Source organism: Pseudopodoces humilis, chromosome 3 (assembly GCF_049639895.1).
Source record: "Pseudopodoces humilis isolate 2021_Gansu_Grassland_sample_001 chromosome 3, ASM4963989v1, whole genome shotgun sequence".
NCBI classification, from domain to species: Eukaryota; Metazoa; Chordata; class Aves; order Passeriformes; family Paridae; genus Pseudopodoces; species Pseudopodoces humilis.
This window is the reverse complement of record NC_142202.1, coordinates 108314631-108336236: the sequence shown is the minus strand read 5'-3', so window position 1 is coordinate 108336236 and position 21606 is coordinate 108314631. Positions and strand designations below refer to the sequence as shown.

At 42.6% G+C, this 21606-nt stretch overlaps 1 protein-coding gene across 1 annotated transcript in view; it reads right to left on the bottom strand.

Moving 5' to 3' along the window:
- ADGRF5 (adhesion G protein-coupled receptor F5) overlaps positions 1-21606 on the bottom strand; it is a 41954-nt gene that overhangs the window by 10795 nt on the left and 9553 nt on the right. Inside the window, exons 2-14 of the mRNA XM_005521817.3 lie at positions 13813-13956; positions 12331-12458; positions 10154-10214; positions 9426-9590; positions 7865-8044; positions 7344-7471; positions 6821-6879; positions 6012-6154; positions 4967-5173; positions 2807-3040; positions 1292-1456; positions 944-1162; positions 467-685 (exon numbers count right to left, since the gene is read on the bottom strand). Of these exons, the coding sequence (XP_005521874.2) occupies positions 467-685; positions 944-1162; positions 1292-1456; positions 2807-3040; positions 4967-5173; positions 6012-6154; positions 6821-6879; positions 7344-7471; positions 7865-8044; positions 9426-9590; positions 10154-10214; positions 12331-12432 (1882 nt within the window). The 5' untranslated portion in view covers positions 12433-12458; positions 13813-13956. The remainder of the gene's footprint in view (positions 1-466; positions 686-943; positions 1163-1291; positions 1457-2806; positions 3041-4966; positions 5174-6011; positions 6155-6820; positions 6880-7343; positions 7472-7864; positions 8045-9425; positions 9591-10153; positions 10215-12330; positions 12459-13812; positions 13957-21606) is intronic.

The following is a 21606-nucleotide window of genomic DNA, read 5'->3' as shown; positions in this document are numbered from 1 at the left end:
CTTAATGGATTACTCAACATTTTTCATGAACTAGTAAAATTAATTTTTAAATGAATTTCATTTTTTCATTTTCTTAAGTAACGTTTTTTCAGTACTCATTTCAAAAAGTGGCAGAATGGAAGATAAAAGCAAATAAAAGGAGTTCAGCAATTTCCAGTCTGAAGGAGGGTCAGAATGCTCGCTTCTCCCCGTCTGGCAAGTCAAACCAAAAATAGAGTTTACCTATTATGTATTTATCACTACAGCAGTGACTTCAGTTCAGTATTAATCCCAGCCACATTCCCCAGGCATGCTCACCATCCTAAAAAAAGTCCGTTTCTCTTTTTTTTCACCCTCAGAAGTGCTCCTGGGTAGTCATGAAGGCAGTAAGTATGACTTGTTAACACAGAACTGAAAACAAAAATCCCAGAGACTGGGTTGTGACACAGAGTGAAACTTATGATTCTGCAAGTTTATTGTGTCTTACCAACTTGAAATTCATTTTGTTGAACCCAAAATGTAACCCTGTAGTCTCTCACGGTCTTTGCGCTTATGCAGCACTCGAGGGCAAGTGGCACTTTGCACTGTATCGATGTTGCAATGGGGTCTATCAGGATGTTCTGCTTCAGGGGCAAGGAAATCACCTCGATGGTCACATTGGCAGAACTGTCCAGGTTTTTCTGTGAGAATGTGCAGGTGTAGGTGCCTAAAGGAAGGGATACAAAACCATGTCTCAGTCTAGAGAAGTGCTCCTCAGCTTTTGCGTGGTCATGAATGCTGAACAAGTACAGTGCTGTTAGCAACATCAAGCCTTGCTGTCCTCCAACACTTATAATTTTAACTGTGGGGGCTTTTTATTTACTGTGGCCAGGCTGCAGAGTGATCTGCAGGGCTTGGGATGCTGTAAATGATCTGGTACAGAGATTTCATTGCCTTTGTAGCCAATGAGACCGTATTCACTCACCTCTCCAGTCTGGCGAGGCAGACTTCACTGTGAGCACAGACGTGGCTGGGAATTTGCTATTTTTGATGCACATATCACAGTCTACTGTTTTTGTGTCACTTCCAGACTGGATTTTCCAACTGATGCTGTCATAATTGCTCACATCACTTTTGCATGTTACATTGAACCCGTATCCCTCGGAAACTGTTGAGTTTGTGCTTGAAGATATTGTTATGTGGGCTGAGACAACACAGGACAAAAGTCACATTAGTAAGAGACTTTTAATCATTTTCTTGCAAATTCTGTATGCCACGGAGGCTATCTATGCATTAAAGAGCTGTTGTTTTGTCACAAGTCCCTGCCCCTCACCTTTCCGCAGGTACGTGACTCTGATGCTCCGAGTGCGCCTGGCTCCGTGTCCAGTCTCCAGCTCACACGTGTATGTGGTCACTGCACCTGACATCTCAGGTGGGCACTGGGACTCATTGATGTTGAGCTGGTATTCAGTGCAGTTTCCACTAAAGCTGGGTGCTCCTAGAGAGAAATAAGCATTGTTTGAAGGACTACGAATGTCCAAAAATACCTCTGGAAAGCACAAGCAATTACTGTAGCTATGGAAACCCTTTTGGGTTTGTATGTAATTGACATGATGGCACTTTTAACTCATCATTGCTGAAGTTCATTCACATCTTTTAATCTGGCAACACTGACAGAGTGGCAGCACATAGCTCTATGCTGGGATTCCTCCTGCCAGAACTAATCAGAACGCAATAACACTGCTTGGAAATCTCAGGGTCAACCAAAATCAGGAGTATTCTGGTTAAACCTAACCTCATTATCTGTTTTATTTGGGTGAGTAAAGGTAAGTAAAAGAAGAATAAACACTGCAGATTTTAATGTTGTCTAATTTTGAAATAAAAATGTGGAGGCACTTGACATTCATTCAACTTAAAACCTGAAGAGTGCTGGTTTAGGTGTGAGCACTAAAGCTGTCCCATGCTGCAGCTGACATGAGAGCAGAGCAGAGCTCCTGGGGGAAAGCCTGGCCACAGGGAATGGGGTAAAACAGCCCATTGCAGTGGGCCAGGATCCCCTCTCCCTGCAAGCACGGCTGCTCTCTGGTAACTGTCCTCTGTGGAAGTGACTGCATGCATGAGCTTTGAAGATTTTATCTCAGTTTGCTTTCCTGCTTTCTGTTAAGTTTCATTTACGGCCAGTAGTTAACAATAAATAGTTACTTCATACCCATAAAATATTAAGAGGCCAATAGACCATTTACGGTGATGGTTCATAGACATTTATGAGCCTTTCTGTTCATGTTACTTTGTAGCTCTTTGTAGCACATTTACTTGGTGCCTTATTAACTCTTTATATTGGAAAGCTTTATGGGATGCCTCTGACTCAGCTGGCATGTGATGTAACACAGCTACAGGTGGAGAGGCAAACAGTGCTCGTATTTATCTGTACTGCAGCTGTTTCACAGTGCAGCACTTGTACCTCACGACTGCCAAATCTCAGTATGTGGTACATGAAAGATCTTTGTATGCCAAGGGTGATTCTGGAGATAGCGGTGCAGACTGATGTGCTCATCCTTGCTCTCAAAATTAGACCATGCAGAAATAAGCTTTTTGGAAGAAGCTGCTGGTCCAGGAGCTGTTTCCATCTAGGATGGCACTGTTTATGGCATCAGTGTATGGAGATGGCATACACTGGCACCCCACTGGCACCTGCGCAACATGTACAGAGTCTGTCCTTCCCCCTGCCACTCACACCTTTGGAGCATATCCTGTGTTCATCCTAGAACCGTGGGGCAGCCACTTAGAAGGAGATCTTTGAGCAATGAACAAACCTAGCAAGTGAAAGACAACCTTTTGTTAATCTTACCTGTAATGTTGATTGTTCCATTTACTTTCCAGGAAACCTTGAGTGATTTCAATTGTCTGTCAATGCAACAGGACAGCAGAAGATGCTTTGCTTGCACTTCAGGACTGTTACATGTGACAGTGACATCCTCAAAGTTTGGAGTGATGTTTAGCGGAAAGACAGATATTGTTTCTGTGGTGTTGTGTATCTCTGTGTGATACTGACTGCTCATTATGAACATGCAGCTGTAGGAACCTGGAAAGCATAAACAACAGTTTTTGCTGAGTTTGCCTCTATTTTGGAATTAGAGTTACTTCCACATCTAGTTTTCACATGTCCCTGTTCTGCAGTGGCTCTGCTACTACTACTGCTGATCAATATGCACCCTCAGGTCACCTGCAGAATGCTTTCTGCAGACCCCTGGTGCAAAATATATCCAGATTAGGATTCACTGTTGATGAGTATTTGAGATCAGTGTTCTCAGACCGAAATACTCCAAATCTGGCTGAGTTGGTGCTTTTGGGATCTATATATTGCCCCTAGTCCTTCTGGCAGCAGTACATCATGGTAAAAAGGTTCCTACACAGAATGAGTGACAGAAGGGTGACCAGGGTGGACTCCACCAGAACTGGCCTCAGAGTAGAGGCTCTTAAGCTCTTCAGCCCTTCAGCTGCTCAGAAGGCAGCACTGTTGCCAAACAGAGCACAGTATTTATCACAGAATCACAGAATCACAGAATATGCTGTGTAGGAAGAGACCCATCAGGATCATTGAGCCTAACTCTTGGCCCTGCCCAGGACACTCCAAGTCACACCATGTGCCTGGGAGCATTGTTCAAACACTCCTTGAACTCTCATGCTTGGTGCTACAACCACTGCCCTTGGGAGCCTGTTCCAGTGCTCAACCGCACTCTGGGTGAAAAACTTTTCCCAGTTATCCAAAACCTCCCCTGAGTCAGCTTCATGCCACCTCCTTGAGTCCTGTCCCTAGCCACCAGGGAGAACACATCTGTACCTGCCCCTCTGCTTTCCCTCATAAGGAAGCTGAAGACCACAATAAGGTCTCCCCTCAGTCTTTTCAAGGCTGAACAGACCAAGTGACCTCAGCTGCTTCTCATACAGCCTTTCCTTCAGGTCCTTCATCATCCCTGTGGCCTCCTTTGGACTCTCTCCAATAGTTTGATGCCTTTTTTGTATTTTGGTTCCTCAAAACTGCCCCCAGGACTTGAAGTGAGGCCTCCCCAGCCCAGAGTAGAGCAGGACAATCTCCTCTCTTGCCTGGCTGGCGATGCTGTGCTTGATGTCCCCAGGAGAGGGATGTCCCTCCTGGATGCCAGGGCACTGCTGGCTCACATTCAACTTGCCATCAACCAGGACCCACAGATCCCTTTCTCTTTATCAGCCACTCTCTCAGGCACGAGTCCCCTGGATGCAACCAGGCTTGGTTTTGAGATTGCCAATCAGAGCTCCAAATTTCCCACATATTTTAAGTATGTGGGTTTTCCTTCCCCACTGGGATAGCAAAGTGAGCAGACCACTTACATAGGAGTGGAGACACCGATGTTCAGGGCATCTTCAGTCTGAAGAATTTGGAATACACTATTCTTACCTTGCACATGTGTGCCCAAATATCTGGTCACAGGCTACCCTTTTTGAAATTGAATGTAAAATTCACAGTCCAAAGACAAGAACTGAGTGGGAGCTTGAGCCCAAGCTCTGATAATACATAATAATTCCCCTGATAACTCCTCTCAGAAAAATGCCACCAGTTTACCTGCTTTTGATTTTCAAAAATCCCTAAACATGCAAAATTGTAAATCTGAGCTCTGATTAGGTCATGTGTGTGTAGGGAGCAAGGGCATTACAGACAAATTCAGCCACAGCCTCCAGTTACCACACCAAAAGAGTGGGAAGGCCTCACAGTCATGCAGTCCCCAGGTATGAAAATGAAGCCTGGCACTTAGAACACCCAGTCACATATAATCACTTAAGTCAGTTCACATCTTACTGGCTGTGCCAGTCAATATGTAAATAATTAAAGAAAACAACAGGAAAATTATGAGGGGCAATATAATTTTCACATTTCCTCTAGAAAATGCAGCCACTGCATTCATCTTTGCTTTTTATATAACTAACCACAATAAAGATTTACATCTGCTGTTTTAACAATGGAAAATCATACCAGAATCCTTTGATGTAACGTTGGTAATTTTAAGAATTGATCTTCTGGTTGCTAAAACTGTCTCTATTGAATACCGGGAGCCGGTTGAGATGGCGTGGCCAAAGTGATACCAGGTTGCATTGGCAAATGTTGAATTTATCTCACAGGTCAGTCTTACTGTGTCCCCTTCAAAAATGTTCAAGGGTTTCATGGTGAAGTTTGTCTGATCTGGGAAGACAGAGAGCAACATTCTGCATTACTGTCACTTCAGCTCACATCTTTATGGTGTCTTTCATCTTACAGGGGGTCCCAGGTGCCTCAGGTCAGCTGCAGGGCACCACCTCTGATACAGGCCATGGGATTTTCCCCTCAACATATTCTTTTAGTATCTTTCTCAGCTAAAAATTCCAGAAGGTTTTATGCAAAGAGTTGGAAATGTTATTACCACCACCACTATTTTCTTTAGATAAACTGGGAGAAGAAGCAACAAGGTTGAAGTAATCCTCTAAGACAGACAGTCCAGCACTGAGTGCACCGAGAGCAGAACACCTCCAGGGCCCTGGATCAGCAGCTGAATTGAAACACACCGTCCAGCAGCAGCGTGGAAAATGTGCCAGGAAGCCAAAGGGAATGTGTTGTCATATCAACTGCAAGAGTTTTATGTTTTGCTTTAAAGAGTGGGAAGCATTGGCAGCCTGACATTCTTAGACCTATCTCAGTCCTGGAGGTGAATTAAGGGTGCTCAATCTCTCTCCCCGGGACAGATCCACATCAGAGATCATTTAAAATCATTTAGGCTGGAAAAGACCCCTGAAATAATCAAGTCCAACCCATAACTGATCAGTGGAGTAGCTGGAAGTCTGGTTTTTCAAAGGAGGTACTGCATGCATGGTCCTCGCATGAAGGTCCTAAGTTTTGGCGACACAGGATAAAATGGAACAGCTAAGAAATAAATGTTTCTTGCGAGTCCAGTACCAGATCATCAACAGTATAGGGCAGCTACATGATTCAGGCAAAAAATACTAAAGTAAAGTTTGAAGGAAAGTACTGAGAGCTTTAAACTTACTAGTGATTATTCTTGTGAAGGTAAAAGGGTTTAGTTGGTACGATGAATCCAGAAACTGTGGTACAGCTCTGTTGGAATCTCCAACCTGAGTGAAGCTTGCTGCTCCTGTTCTTACTTCATAGTTCACAAAAACACTTCCAGGGCTAAACAGGTACAAGAATGAGAGGAGCACCAGGATTAAATACCCTTGTATATCAGTGGTTTTCTATGTTGTGGTGACCCATCTTGCATGGATGGGAAGACCTCACAGGACTCCCCTGTGGAGACTTCTCTTGAGACTCAAGACTTGCTCTTTTATACAAGGAAGTTGTGCTACAGCTCTTCCCTAAGAAAGAACCCCTTTATGTGACATCTTCCTTGTCTGATGTTTATTTCTAGTAAACTTTCCTTAGAAACCTAAAATGCAGCTGCATTTAAATATGTGTGGGCAGCAGCAATGTCTCTTTTATCCAAGGCTGTATCCAGAGTCAATGTACTATTCATCTTCCTCATGGCCTAGGAAATGATACTAGATTTATTTGCATCCTTTTCCCCTTTGGGTAGAGCTCAGCCTTTTCCATAAAGGGCTTTGATCCAGATGGAGAATGATTATGTTTCTTGGACTTTTGCATAATGATGAATTCTACCCACAATTCCATTTCCATGTTCATAGCTGGGCTTTGCTTTGCAGTGATTATTCTGTTATTCAGTGTGGGCATACTGGGAGTGGATTTTAGGCAGAGTGAATGTAACCTTTGCTCACTTGTGTCTCCTTGACACTGGACAGAAAGTTTTGTGTCTTACAGGAAAAAATTAAATTATTTACTTACCTGAAACCCGTTACTGTTGCCAATACAAAACCTGGTAAACATCTGTAGCTGGCATTAAACTGTAAACAAAGACAGGTGACATGGTGTAAGTCCTGTGTATTACTGCAGTGTGCTTAAAATAGGAAACTCTCCATTCCTGAGGTGAGTAAGGACATGTAGCATATCTGATACAACAGGCCTGGTGCTCTCCTGGTGTCATGGAATACATTTCTGTTCATGGTTTCATTCCATGTGTACCCACATGGATTTAAGCATATAATAATATGATCTTTTTTTTCATGCTTTGTATACAAAAGATCCCTAAATACTTCCCAGTGTATTAAAATGAATGGAAATATTTTCATTGGCATCAATGGAGTCAGCTTTGGTCCACTTTGTAGCTCCCACTGCTGCACACTTCCCAGCTCCCCACAGAGACACTGACAGGCCACCCAGGCACTTGGGGTAAACACCATATTTTTTATATATTATATATTTCTTAAGGGGCTCTTGACCTTCAGAGATGAAAAACTAAAGTCATTACCGCTTTTTCAAGGTCCACTTTGTATTTTTGGTATAACACAGAAGAAGAATCCTTGAGATCATCCTGGAAGGCTGAGTCAAGTCTGACTGACATATTCATTACAATGGGCTCTCCCATACCGCATGACTCTGTAAGGAGAGACATAAAAACAAATGCAAAATAATTGAAACCAATGCTTAAAAGGTGAAAATCTGTTGAAAATCTGATGAGATGAAACTTTCTTTGCTCAGCAAAAGCTGAAAGTCCCAAAGAGGCATGGGAGTGACTCCAGGAGTTGGGCCTCCAAATGCAACTAAATATCTGCAAGTGTTTGGGTCAAGGTGGCCATATCACAAGGAGAAGAGTTTTAGACCATCTCTGCAAACTTTCCACTTTCACAGGCTGTGTGGTAGCCAGCTCAGTCCTGATGTGCTTTTTATCACACATTTTTTTCACTATTCTGACCTCCAAGCAGTGAATATATGTATATGATACAGTATATGATCTGCACAGCGATGAAGTTCTGCCCCGTGTCTCCTTACCCTCAGTCTGGGGCTCACAGTAGGGTCCGTGGAAAGGCATTTTCTGCATGTAGCCACAGGGCAGGGCCAGCTCCAGGCTCAGAGAAGGGCAGGGCATCGCATCACTGCACACTGTGCTTGGCCAGGCATATCCATTCTCACAGAAGCAGCAGCTGCTGTTCTCACCACTGGGCAGGCAGACTGGAGTCAGACAGACAGAGAAATACCATGAGAATGGGAAATGGAGCATAGCTATTGCAAGATAAATATTCACCTTTCTTCATGACAGGGATCTCAAAAATGTTGCCCTTCTTGTGAGTTCACTTGAATGATGCCACAGTGATGAGCTGACACCTTGCAAATTTTACTCTACTAATTGTAAATGACTAACCAGAAATGGGAACCAGACTGGCACTGGGAAAGGTCAGATTAATTACTTTTACCTGGCATACTAGCCAGGGTCCCATAATACTTTTCAGACTGGATATTTTTCACCTGACCTAAAAGCAAGTGTATAGGCTTTTAAGGATTGTAAGAGCAAGATCATTCAGAGTCCCAATGGCTAATAAAGTGTTGTATTGTTCTGTCCCCTGGCAGATTCTGTGTGAGAAAATGTAACATTATCCTTAAGTGCTTCAAAGCACCAAAAAAAGAAACCAACCAAAAAGACCCAGCAAAACAAAACCAAAAACAAAACCAAAAACAACTCCCCCCAAAATTAAACACAAAACCAAACCAAAACAACCCTAAAAAAAACCCAAAAAGCTCCCCAAAATCCAGCCCCAACCCGCCCCCCCCCAAGAAAAATTATAAAAAACAAAACAGAACAGAGCACATCACTGGAATCTTTTCTGCTCTTAATGTGTCATTGGCAAAGTCAGATGTTAACAAATTGGTTTTCACACATTACATGTGAGCCTGAAGGCCTTTATAAGATGCATTTGCATGTAATTTTGGGAACTTTTGAACACTTCCTTTCACTGCTTTATGGTTCAGTGATAAAAAGGTATCAAATCTCCTCTGCTGTTGTAAATGCTTGGTGTGTTTGTATATGCTGCGCTATATTACTCAAATGTGATGTTGCTCAACCACAACTCGTGTAATAAAACCTGTCTGATGATATCTTGCCCTGTTAAGAAGAGGTTAAGTGAGCTCTGTCTCATGCAGACTGTCTCTGTCAGGGTCAGAGTACAGCCTCTTACAGCCATCTACGTTCTGGATACAGGAGGAGGGAAGTAAACAGTCTGATAACTGCTGTCACAGCTTCCTGAAACTTGAAAGTAATTCAGACTGCTGTTAGCTAAACTGGAGCAAAATCCTTTGGCTCAGGCTTCCTCCGGCTTTGTCCTTTCCTTAGGAAGAGAAAAGCATTCAGAGCTATCCCTAATGCCAACATTATATAAAGAGGAGTGGTGAGAGACAGATAACAAATATGCTGTTGTGTGCTACAGCTTCAGCCTTGCTGGGTATTTCAGCAGGAGTTTTGCTGATTCCAAAGCATGACAGGTGATAAAAATGGGAGACATCAAATACTGACAAAACCCCATACTATCCAGAATAAACAAATCAATAACCAACCCACCTGTTGTAATGCTGATGTTTGAAACTGTTGTTTGTACATTTGAAATATTAATTGGAAGATTGATGTTTTTGAAATAGTCTTTGATTGGCTCCAGGTAAGATGAATCCTGCAGGCTTACTTCAATGTCAACAGTGTACTCCGGAAGGGGGAGGTCAAGAATAAGCACTAAAAGAGAAATAGAATGAGACTGCAAAGCTGTGTTTGAGGGTAAATTGCAAATTGATGGCCTCCAGCTTAGTATTTGGGGTCTTTGTTGCTATTTGATGGTAGCTTAGTGTGGCACTCTGCTTAGGGAATCCTCTTACTCCCACTCAGCAGATATTCTGCTCCTGTTCTATCTGCTGCTTGTCTGACAGAAGTCAGATTTCTCTGGTGTCAGAGCATAGGAAACTGATAAAAATGACATATATTCATAGAATAACTGTCTCATCCCTTCTCTCCTTAGAGTCAATAAATTGATGGCTGCCAACCACAGACTGAGCCACATAGGATTATCTTGTCTTTATCTCATCCCGTGAGTTTTCTCATTTTATCCTTCTGATTCTGTTCCCCATCGCACTGAGGGAGAGAGAGAGCAAGTGGCACTGTGGTGCTTGGCTGGGGTTAAACCACAACCACACCTTGTCCTTGATGTTCCCTGTTCAGTACATCAAGAAATGCTGTCCCTAGCAGTGATTTCCCCCTTGGCCTACTAGAAACCTGTTGTTACCATACATTTGTGTACGTACTGTTTCGCTTCTGCCTTTGCATCTCCGGGTAGAAGCTTTCCTGCCCTAGCGTGCTGTCAATCTGTGGGGAGAAAAAAAAAAAACAGGGTAAAGCTCTGTGAGAATAACAAAGTGAAATTTTAGCTGCTGTTGTTGGCAAAAGGAAATCAGTGAAGAAAATACTGACATAGGTAATTTTTCCCACTAATCTTGGCCTCACTTCTCTAACCTCCCACCCCATCTTCCTCTTTAAACAGAAAATTTCTGTCATCCAAGCAGGGGAGGGTTAAGCACCAGCTGAGGGATGAACTGAGTTTGCAGATGCCTCTTTGCATATCTCTGCAAGCCAACTGTCCCAGCTCAGGAGGATTTTTGTGTCTGAACCTATGGGGCTGACACAGTGCACTTAGTCCTGGGCCAGCCTTGTGAACTGCTTGGGAAACCTGGCCGCTTGGCCTTTGAATCCAGAAACTGGACTCTGATCATCTTTTGCTTTCCTCTTTGCTCTGAGCTCCCACGTCTGCAGCAGCAAAGCCAGCCTGAGCAGGAGAAGAAAGGGGATTGAAAAGCCTTGGTTCCAGTTGCCAGGTCAGCTATTTTGGGGCCATCAGTAACACACAGACGACCAGGGCAGGGGTAGCACCATTTCACTATGGTTGGGTTTACACAGGCTGCAGCCAAGTGAGATTCAGACCATCTTATCTTTTTTTAATTGTGCCCTAAAAATACATTGGCACCACCGTTAGCAAGAAAGGCTAAAGAACAAACAAAGATGCAGGCAGGAAATTTGCAGCTTTGCCAGTTTCTTGGTTCCTACTGAAACCTTTATTTACAGAAAGGGTGAATAGCTTGGCAACTCTTAAGTAATCTTTTTACATAAAGGAACCATCTGGTGTGTGATTAGAGCTGGGTTTCGTATCACAGCTGTGCTGGGTTAAGGATCCCAAGGTGTGCTGACACTACTTGCACTGCTGGGATGGCACCTTCATGTTAGAGGTTGGCTGCAGGAGTTATCAAAAGTGCACTGTGACCCACATCTTCCTCCAGGTTTGGACTCAGTGGTTTCCTCTTCCAGTTATTCTCCCAAACAACCACAGGGTACTGCTAGGTTGCTAAACACTTCACATATTTCACACCATTAAGTAATGACTCATCTGCAGGCTGTCCCATGATCAGTGGTGCTAAAAAAAAAGGTGTTGCTTTTTTCATGAAAACTCCTAAGTGCTGAGATGAAGACAGCTTGAAAAAATAGACCAAATGAGATATCTGGCCACTGTTAAGACATCTACTGAAGTGCAGATGAGGCTGCTGCAACCAGACATATCTTGGTTTGCCAAAGCAGGGGGTAGTGGCAGAAAGAGCTTAAGGAGTTCCTACCTTCCTCTTCACATTTCCTTTCCTTTTTTTTCAACTTTCCCAGAGAAGGAGGCTCTCCATTTGCTCACAATGGAGAAGATAAAAGAAGTATTGTCTGGTCTAATTATAATTGTGATGACCAAGAGTGGGTAGATTTGTAGACTAGTTTTCTTTATCAGTTTATATTTACTTCTATTTGGTTAGACCCTTTACTTTCTCTGTTCCTCTTTTGTCTTTTTTGTTAGGGAAAATTTGTGCAGAAACTCTCTGTTAACAAATGCTTGTGCAGGATGAAGCAGAAAATGGTTTTCCATAATTCACACAGTTGGTGAAAGAGAAAGGATCTGTGAGGATTACTGAAAAAGTGGGAAACTGAAGTAAAATCTCAGTTCATGGGCAACATCTAAACACAAATCACTTAGGAGTGGAGTTTTGGTCATGTGCACTTGTCCTGCTGTTGAGACAGTTCTGTCACCTACCTGCAAACACGTCACTTCTAGATATATTTGGTTCTTCTCTCACAGGATGGGTGAATTCCATCCCCAGGCTGTGCCCACATAAATGTTATGTAGACTTTTCTCCAGGGACAGCAATTGAAATCCCTTGCAGACCAACACAGTGAGAAACGTGTTTTGTTCAGTATCTTTTGGAGAGGCTTTAAGACTGGGAAACATGAAGAGCCTAGTTTTGGATTTCTCCATCTCTTTAACACACTCTGGGTTCAGATTCCCCCCTGGTCTTATTCTGACTTCTTCCAAGGTTTTGTGGGTGTAAAGGAGAACATCAAGGTGCTACAAACAGAGACCCAATGAAAACCAGTGGGGCTGGGGAAGAATACTCACTACATAGGAGAATGGATAGAAGTTTGAGCCCTGTGGTTTCTGGCAGCAGGCTGAGACCAGCAGGAACAGGCAGTGGAGAACTGTGGTGGTTGGGGGCAGCATTTTTCCTGGTGACTTTGCTGTGCAGCCTGAAAAGACAAGCAATGGGACCAGGGAATTTTCATCTGATTCACACCATAGGAAATACCAGCCCACTCCACAAAAACAGTGTGTTATGCCTCCCTCAGCAACTCTGCCTGTTCAGTCCACTCAAGACAGGCCTTAGAGCAAGGCCTGTAATTATTCCTGTGCATTGCCATTAGGCTGTTTCCCCCATTTCTCTTTTTTCTCATGTCAGCTGCACCTACTCAAACTACTAAAAGAAATTGCTTGGAGAAAGCAGAGTCGTAAGCAGATTCCTAACAAGAACCAAGGAGGTACTGAAAGCCTGCCATGAGAAAAGTTGACTTTGGATCTTCAAATACCCCTCTCAAATATCTTCAAATATCTTCAAATATCCACAGCCAGGAGATGAGGGAACAGTTAGGAATGTTGCTGCAAGTGAGGGCCTGTCATGTTGCAGCAGGGAGAGCTCTGCTACCAACTGTATCCCACTCTGGAGAGGGCTGCAGCATCACCATGGGCTCAGCTACAGATGTCTGTGTGTTTGTTAACCCTTGGCTAGCAATGGACACAATGAAGAGTGGCATCTCCTGGAAATAATCTGTGTAATCTTGAGGTTTTAGCACACTTCTCCATTACTTGCACTGAAGTTTACAAATAGGTAAACTAGAATCTAGGGACCGTGACACACAAGAATATAATGTGGTGCCTGAGATCACACACCCCCCACACTCCCACACACCCACACCCCAATAATATGTTCTACCTCATTAATACCTGAGCTAATTTAGTCACACAGCAGAATGGATGATGAAACATAAAGGGAGAGGTAAAATATTCATGGACCCTTAAAACAAGTGCTGACACATTTATGCAACCAAAGTGAAGAGAGAAAGCGAGGTGAAGAATACATAAAAGATATGCATTTTAGTATGAATATGCACTCTCTAGTTATTCCTAACAAAGTGTTTTCTTAGCTCCAGAACTAACAACTAGTAGAGAGCTACAGAAGAAGGCAGAACCCAAAAGGATTGTGAAAATCTTTTTAAGCACTGAGGAAAGACTCTAAGCATAGTACAGAACAGTGCCTGAGTGGATAACATCAGCCTGATTAAAATCATGAACTCTTGCAAAATGACAATCTTTTTGAATTGAAAAGGCTGTTCATCCAAACTCAAGTCTTGCAAGGCAGTGAGTCACTAAAGGAAAACAGAAAAGCAGCACCTTCTGAGATCAGTGGCTACCTATTACAACCATCAATATCATTGATATGATCAGAATAATTTATGGTGCTCCCAGGCAGGCTGGGGCTTTGCTGGCACTTTCCTGCTCAGAGAAGTCCATGACAGAAAACAACATGAACATGATCTGTGGTCTCACCTCGTGAACTGGAAGAGGATGGCAAGGAATTTGTAGCCAAGCATGCACTTGATATCACCAAGGTGGATGCCCAGAAGTCACCATTTATGACTTTTCTCACCAAATGTGGTTCCAAGAGAGATCCATCTGGAGTGGGATACTGACCTGGTTAAAATATAGGAGGCAAAAGTAGGAATAAATTATTTTCTTTTCCAATACAGAGATGTCATCACTAGAGCTCTGCAGGAATGAGGTGTAAGCCTGTACCTTACTCTCTGTTCTCAAGTGATGCAGAAAAGGCAGTGATCAGTGATGCAACATGGTGGAAAATTTTACATGTTTGAGACTAACAAAAGCAAAGTCTGCCTGTGAAGATCTGCACTGGCGTCACAGGCAACTGAGTGACTCGATCATGAAATTCAGAGCTGATAAGTGTAAGGTAGAAAGAAATTATCATGACATTATGCATTCTGTGATGGACTCTGAACTGACAATTACCACTCAAAAATGGAGTCTGAAGAAAATGTCAACTGAATTCTGAGATGCAATTAAAGAAGGAAAATTAATTTTAAAATATTTTAGGATAGCAATGGAGGGAAAAAAACAAAAACAAAAACAAACCCCAAACCCTCCAAACCAACACAAGCAAAACAAAACCAAAACCAAAACAGAAGTAAATAAAACCAGAATAAAATAAACAAAACAAAAAACAAACAAACAAAAAAAACACCCAAAAAGACAAACAGAAAAACCCCCCTCTTTTATGTAGACATCTGAGCTAACACAGTATATGTACTCTTATACTCCTGTGCAGGAATAACCAAAAAGAAGGACATCACAGTGATTCAGAGTATCTTCCCACCCCACGCCAAAATAATTTAATGTAAAAGAGTGTTACAGGATTTTTTTTAATCCAATCAATAAATGGCTAACAGAATTGGGGGAAAAAAATGTGGGGAATTTTTTTCAGTTTCCTGGGCACATCTGTCACTATATCCAGAATTCTACAAAAGAGGCTGTTTTCCCGTTTTGAAGACACCATCCACTTGTAACAAACTCAAAACTTCCATAGATCTGGCTGATCCCAAGATCAGTATTGTATTAAAGTGCATCATGAGGGAAACATTATAAGCTGTGACACAAGTTTTGAGACAGTGACATGACTTAATAATTGAAGCACTAACTAAGCAAAGGTTTCTGGTAGCTTTGTATGTTCAGCATATTCTCATAACATACGGAAAAAATCTTAATCTGGACAAAGTGTTTGTGTCACATTGGTGACAGGTTGATGAAACAGGTAATAGAAAGGTGAAAAGGTCATTAAACAAAATTTATGATGAGGGTAAAAACATCTGGCATAGTTTTGCATGTATCTTTTGCCCTGCTCCCCAACTTGCCTTCATATTCAAATGTTGTGGGTCAGCCTCTATTTTCAAACACATCTTTTGTGTGACTTCATGTAGCTGACAGCAAACACCCTCTTAACTGTACGTGTAAAACACCATATAGAGGACAACTCATGTAAATGAGAACTGGGCTGCTTCTCAGGCTTTGGTAGCTATTTAAAGCTCCAAAACATCCCAAGCCAGTATCTAGAAAGCCAGCAAACAAATTGCAAATGGGCAAAAAGTATTAAATGTTCTTCTCAAGAGATGTGGCTGTTACCCTCATTCATTTAATTTCTCAATGAATAAAACATTGCTGTAAACTTTTTAGAGAGCAAATTCTCAAGTATCTGTCTGCCTTCAGTGGGCAAAGCACATGTGCAGACACATTCCTCCTTCCTCATACAATCTGTCTCCTGGGAAACAATAAGTATCCTCAACTTATAAAGATCCAGAGAGCTACAGAAGTCCAGATTTGCTATGAAATGCTTGTTCTCCACAGCATTCAGGCTGGAAAATATTGTTTAAAGTTAATCCTAAAATGCAGAGGATTCCTAGAGGTAAATAACAAGGTCTCATTTTAACCCAGGACACAGGGGAGATACATGACCTTCTTTTTAATTTTTCTCTAAACTTCACGTTTTCATGAATTTTGTAAAATAATTGCACCTCTTGCAGATCCACTCAGCACAATAGTCACCATCACACAGGTTTTATAAAAAAAGACAACACCCAGAGATTTAATACGATTTACCTTCTCATGTGGTTCAAATAGAAGATCTTCTAATTAAATTCATCTTAAACATCATCTGCTTTCTACCATTGCCCAGGTTGCTCTCTCAAAGAGATATTAAACTACAGGAACTTTTATAATTAGTTGAACAAGTTATTACTGCCCAGAAAAGAAGTTGCCTCTAGAGCCTGCACTCAAATTTCAAGTATGAGGCTCAGCAGATATGCCACTGCAGAAAACCCACAAGGCATTTTAAGAGCTATTTCCTGATACCATTCATCAGGTTGTACTCATTATTTCCCCCTGCACTGATCTGAGTCCCTCAGTGTCTTATCTGCAGATTAGTGGACTAACTTGTTCTGCTGCTGTTACTCACCTTCTTTGTTCTAACAAAAGAGGGTGTTGAGGACTGAAAGCAGAAAAATCATGTTTTGTAGCTCTGGCAAAATGTCTGTGGGCTTTGACTTAAGCTATAAAGGAGGAAACCCATAAATTTTCCTACCTGAGCCGGCAGTATGCTCGCTGTGGGCTGGGCGGGAAGGCTCTATGGAGACACATTTATGCCCTTGGAGAAGCTGCACAGAGATGCAGACCTGTGGCTCTGATGGCCACGGTAATTCCCAGAAATCAGGGGAAATTCTCATGTGTTATGTATGTTTCTACCTTGAACAAAATCTGGAGCCAAGAACACACTGAACAAATAGAGGACATCTGTCCAAGTAACAGTGGAGCCCTTGTCCCTACAGTGTTTGATAACAGTTGGTTTATCAATGGAATTTGTTTCCACAGCAGTGTGTGAGGCTGACTGAGCTCTGTGGAAACCCCTGGGATTTAGCTCACGTTGTGGGGGAATTATTTTTTAAACACTGATTAACTCAGGAGACAGGTCTGTTCCCTTTTCTGCAAACCTGGTCACCTGCTGCTCCCTGCAATGTGGTGAGTCAGACCTCAGCCATTTGCAGCAGTTTTAAGGTGATTAAATTGGCATGACTGATGCCTTCATTACCCTTACAGCTTGTCTTTGTCATCACTGTTGTGGTGGCATCAGTCTGATTTATTGCCCACCCAAGCTGGTTCAGGAATCTGAACAAGCAGAAGACCAAGGCTTCCTCTACAGCACTTAATGTCACCACCTCTGCAGATTGGTTTTATTGATGGCCTTGTGCTGGTGCCTCCCAGATTCTTACTCAGTTTAGCTCCCTGTCCCTGTAGAAAACTAAACTAGCAATAAGGTGTCCAACTCACTTTCATCTGAGTCTGATCAGCTTAGAGAGGGTCCCAGTTAGTGCCAGGGCCAGAGCAAGGAGATGAGCAGCTAGGTGTCCCCAACCAGGGAAGAGAGATGGAACAAGGGCTGGCAGACAGGGCAGGAATGTAAGGATAAGGAGGACCTCTTCCTTTCTGCCCTGGCAAGCTGTTCAACACAAGTTCATGGTCTAACCCTACAGAAAAAACTGATCATTTTCTCCCAAAATTGCTCCCTTGGCTGACTGCTTGCAGGTTTGAATGAGCAGCAGTGACAGTGCAGAGGCTGAGATGAAGAGGAGGCAGAATTGGCTTAGTCTGAGTTACCTGTACCTGTGGTGGAGTCACACTTCCCACATTGCTAGCCCTTGACTAGAAAACTGGTTTGTGTTAAACCTTCTTTCTCTAAACCCCCTCTTCTTCTCTTTGCTTTTGCTTTTGTGTTTTGTTTTTTTGTTGTTGTTGTGTTTTTTTCAAATTTTAAGAAAGAGCATCCTGGGGTGTGAAAATGGGAAAGGATGTCAGCAAGGCTTTCTTAAAAGAGAGTTTCTACTCAAGGCTTATCATCAAACTGCAACCTAAAGGTATGAGAAATATTGGTTTAATCTGTAGGAAAATGTAAAATTATACAATGTCAGAGCATTAGGTATGTAATCAGCTTGGTATGTGAACACAGGGGATGTCCTGATCATCCTGATGTTTTTTCCTGTACTCATTTATCATGTACTGTCATGTCACCAGAAACTGTGAACTTCCTGTATTCTAAAGATTTAAAGTTTGAACACCAGAATATTTTTTTATTTAAACATTTGAGTTCACAGGCTCAGGAAAGCAAACAAGAGGTGCGTTAGAGGACACCTGCTCTGAATGAGAAGTGCTCATCCAAACCAAGGCAGAACTACAGGGATCCTGTAATTGACTGGAAATGTGCTGTTTTAAAAGCATTTTGCACACATTTCATCTGTCATGAAAGATGGGCCAGGGTAAGGTTCCCACACAGCTGCACCCTGGGAGATACTGTTCAAAGAGAAACAAACGTGGAAACAACTTGGAAAGAAGCTGTTGTGGCTTTCTTAACTCACCCATCCTCATTCCAGTCCTGGACATTCACACTTCAGTCTCATCACTAGAAATTAATCTCAGCAACTTGTGCAATCAAACCCTGTTGGAACCCTGGACACAGAGAATTTCATGCTTTCTGTGCTGACAGGCACAGACTCACAAGAAAACGTTGTGTGTGACCTGAGGCCATGGAAAAGGCTTACAAAATTAATAGATAGAACTGAAACTGTGAGTGTGTAGTTTAAAAAGAAGTGTGTCATATCACTTGGTGGAAAATTTAGACTTTAAGGTTTTAGAATACAATAATACATAGGCAACAAGATGGAGGATTTAGGGTGTTAACCTGTCCTGTTCTTTCTTCCTTCTTCTTCATGGTTTTGGGTGGTATTGGGTGATTGGATAAAGAAGTATGCAGTGCGGAACATGGGTGTTTGGTTATCGGGCTAAAAGTAAAAATAAATTAGTTGGCATTTGATAATTGGATTGTTTATGCTTAAAAGGCCTTGTGGACAGAGCCCTAGGCCACCATTTGTAGCTAGTTGGATTAGTGTGTAGAAGTGCTTACTGTCTGTAAAAAATGTAATATAGATAAGAAAAATAAACATCCTGAAATGGCAAAAGCCATCTCTCTGCTCATCAGTCTCAATCCTGGGGAAAAGAACCCAGAGACTTTTACAAAAGCCCGCTGTTAATTGCATTCAAATGTAGAAAAAGATGCCAGAAGCTTCAGAACCTGGACACAACACTGCAGATTCTTACACCATCTGCTGTTCTTGAGTCTGAATTTTGTGTGTTCAGATGGCCAAAGTTGTCTTTTTAACATGTGAGAGCAGAGTGAATCCCAAGCATATTGGAGCTAAATAGATTTAGCTAAATAGATTGGAGCTAAAGGTAGATTACTTTGAGATAACAGTTTTTGGGGTAAATCTGAGTATGCCTTGGGCTTCATTTGTTTTCTCTATCACATGACTTTAGATAGTTTTGCCCACCTCAGTCTTGCAGAAATTATTCTGGAGAGAGTCCTAAGAAATTGCTACCTAAATTCTCTCACTGTAACAATGCTGAAATATCATGATTAGATTTTTTAGCAAATATTTTTAATTGAAGACCTGGGAGGTAACAAAAGTGAACTGTGTGATGCTGTTGATGTTTTGGCTGGAGCCCTGTGTCCGGATGTTGCTACATTGGAACACGTCCAAAGGAGAGCCATGGGAATGCTAAGACAAGAGCATTGTATAACCTCAATGACAAGAGCAATAATCTCATGAACAGGCTGAAGGTTGTGCAGATTAGATAGGACGAGACTCAGGTATGAACACAGTAACAATTTGTCCCTCGAAAAAGAGCTGACATGGATGTTCATAGCGACAGCTGGCTGAAGGACGTTGTGAAGTCACATAATCTGAAGCAAAAGTAAACATTCTGGTGATTATGGAAAATATGTAATTGTAACATTTAGAAGCATAAAATTAGGCTACCCAGGGTGGCTGCAAAGTTTCCTTCAGTGGAAGTTTTTAAGAACAGGCTATACAATTGCTGACATGAAGGAGAGCCTTTGATTCTGCTCCCTTGTGGGTTTGTGGCAGTGGGGTGATGGGTAGATTGTTTGCTGATCTCTTCTAATTACCTGTGTATCTCTACACTTCTTCAATTTGTGCAATAAATTAATTCAAAGAGATTCAGAGGAGATGTGCAAGAGCACAGATCTGTGTTCTCAGAGCTGTGTTTGGACTGACCAGGGCAATGATTGTTCCCCTGTGGTTGGCATTGCTGAGACATTAAAAATCTTGTGTTCTGTTTGGGGGCCCTCATGACAGGAAAGCCATTGAGGTACTGGAGTGTGCCCTGCGAAGAACAACAGAGGTGGAGAAGGGTCTGGAGCATGGGTCTGCTGAAAAGCAGCTGAGAGAGCTGGGAAAGGGGCTCAGCCTGAAGAAAAGGAGGCTCAGGAGGGACCTTCTCATCCTCTACAACTCCCTGACAGAAGGGTGAAACCTGGTGGGGTTGGGCTCTGCTCCCAAGTAACAAACAACAGGACAAGAGGAAATGGCCTCAAATTGCTCCAGGGGAGGTTTAGATTGGACATTTAGAAAAATTTCTTCAAGGAAGGCGTGGTCAAGCGCTGGAACAGGCTGCCCAGGGCAGTGTTGGAGTCACCGTCCCTGGAGTTATTTAAAAGATATGGACATGTGGACTTGAGGGACATGGTCTGGCAGTGTTGGGTTAATGGCTGGACCCAATGATCTTAGAGTTCTTTTCCAATCTGTGATTCTACCTTAAACAAGTTTAGGAATCCCTTTCTGGATCTTTGCAGCACAATATTCTCACTGGTTTAAGCACAGAGGAGGTAAACTGTATCTACAGCCCTATCAAGGGTTTCTCCAAAACAATATTTCCAGAGGAGGGAGAGGGTTCACACCTTTTTCTACATCAGCTCACATTTTCCATCCTTGTTCATGCAGTATTTATCTTTCATTTTGACCTATGATTAATACTTTAGATTCCTCTATTCCTTCATCAGCCTTCCCATGAATTGTTGATGACCTTTTTACATACCCAGATAATCTACATAGAAAATGAAAATAATTTAGACCCAGCTATCTGAGGATCAGGCTCAAATCATACCATGAACACGCAGGACTTCCTGCAAGGAGAGAACAACTCTCTAGGACTCATGTTTTCAGGGCAGAGTAGCTGAAAGAGCAACCATTTAGCTGGATGACTGAGAGCACAGAAAACACTGCCCAGCTGAATGTCCGAATTATCACGTTCTCCAGGCATTCCTAATACTCTGAGAGAAGACAGAAAGAAGTTTCTGCAAGTGTTTTTAACACGTTCTGGACAGTGCCAGTTAGCCCTGCAATGTTTTCCTAGCCCTCCTGGCACAGTTCACAGTTGGACTTACTGCTTGTCACTGGAGAACAGCAATCTGCCAGATCAGTGAGGGTATTCTTGCATGAATAAGCATCAACTGCCACAGTTACTGGCTAAGCATTAACTCAGGGAAGGAGGAAGGTGAGAAACAGTCTGGCACATTTGGAGAGGCATGAACACTATCCTAGTTGCTGACCATCTGTACAACTGACCCCTCTAGAAGGTACCACACCAAGGCTGGACCTCAGGCCAACCTCTCCCATGGGGCTGGGTGACAATACACCTGCACTTACAGCCACATCACTGTGTTAGGACAGGAAGGGCATCTTTGGCAGGGAGGTGATGCCCACAGGATTCCTGGGGATGGTCCCGTGCACAGCAGAAGCTGGATTCAGCAATCCTTGTGTGTCCCTTCCAACTCAGCATATATCGTGATTCTGTGACAGCTCATGGCTTCTATGGCCTTGGCAGTACAGTGTGATACAGACACCTGGGTTCTACCAGAGCCAGAAATAA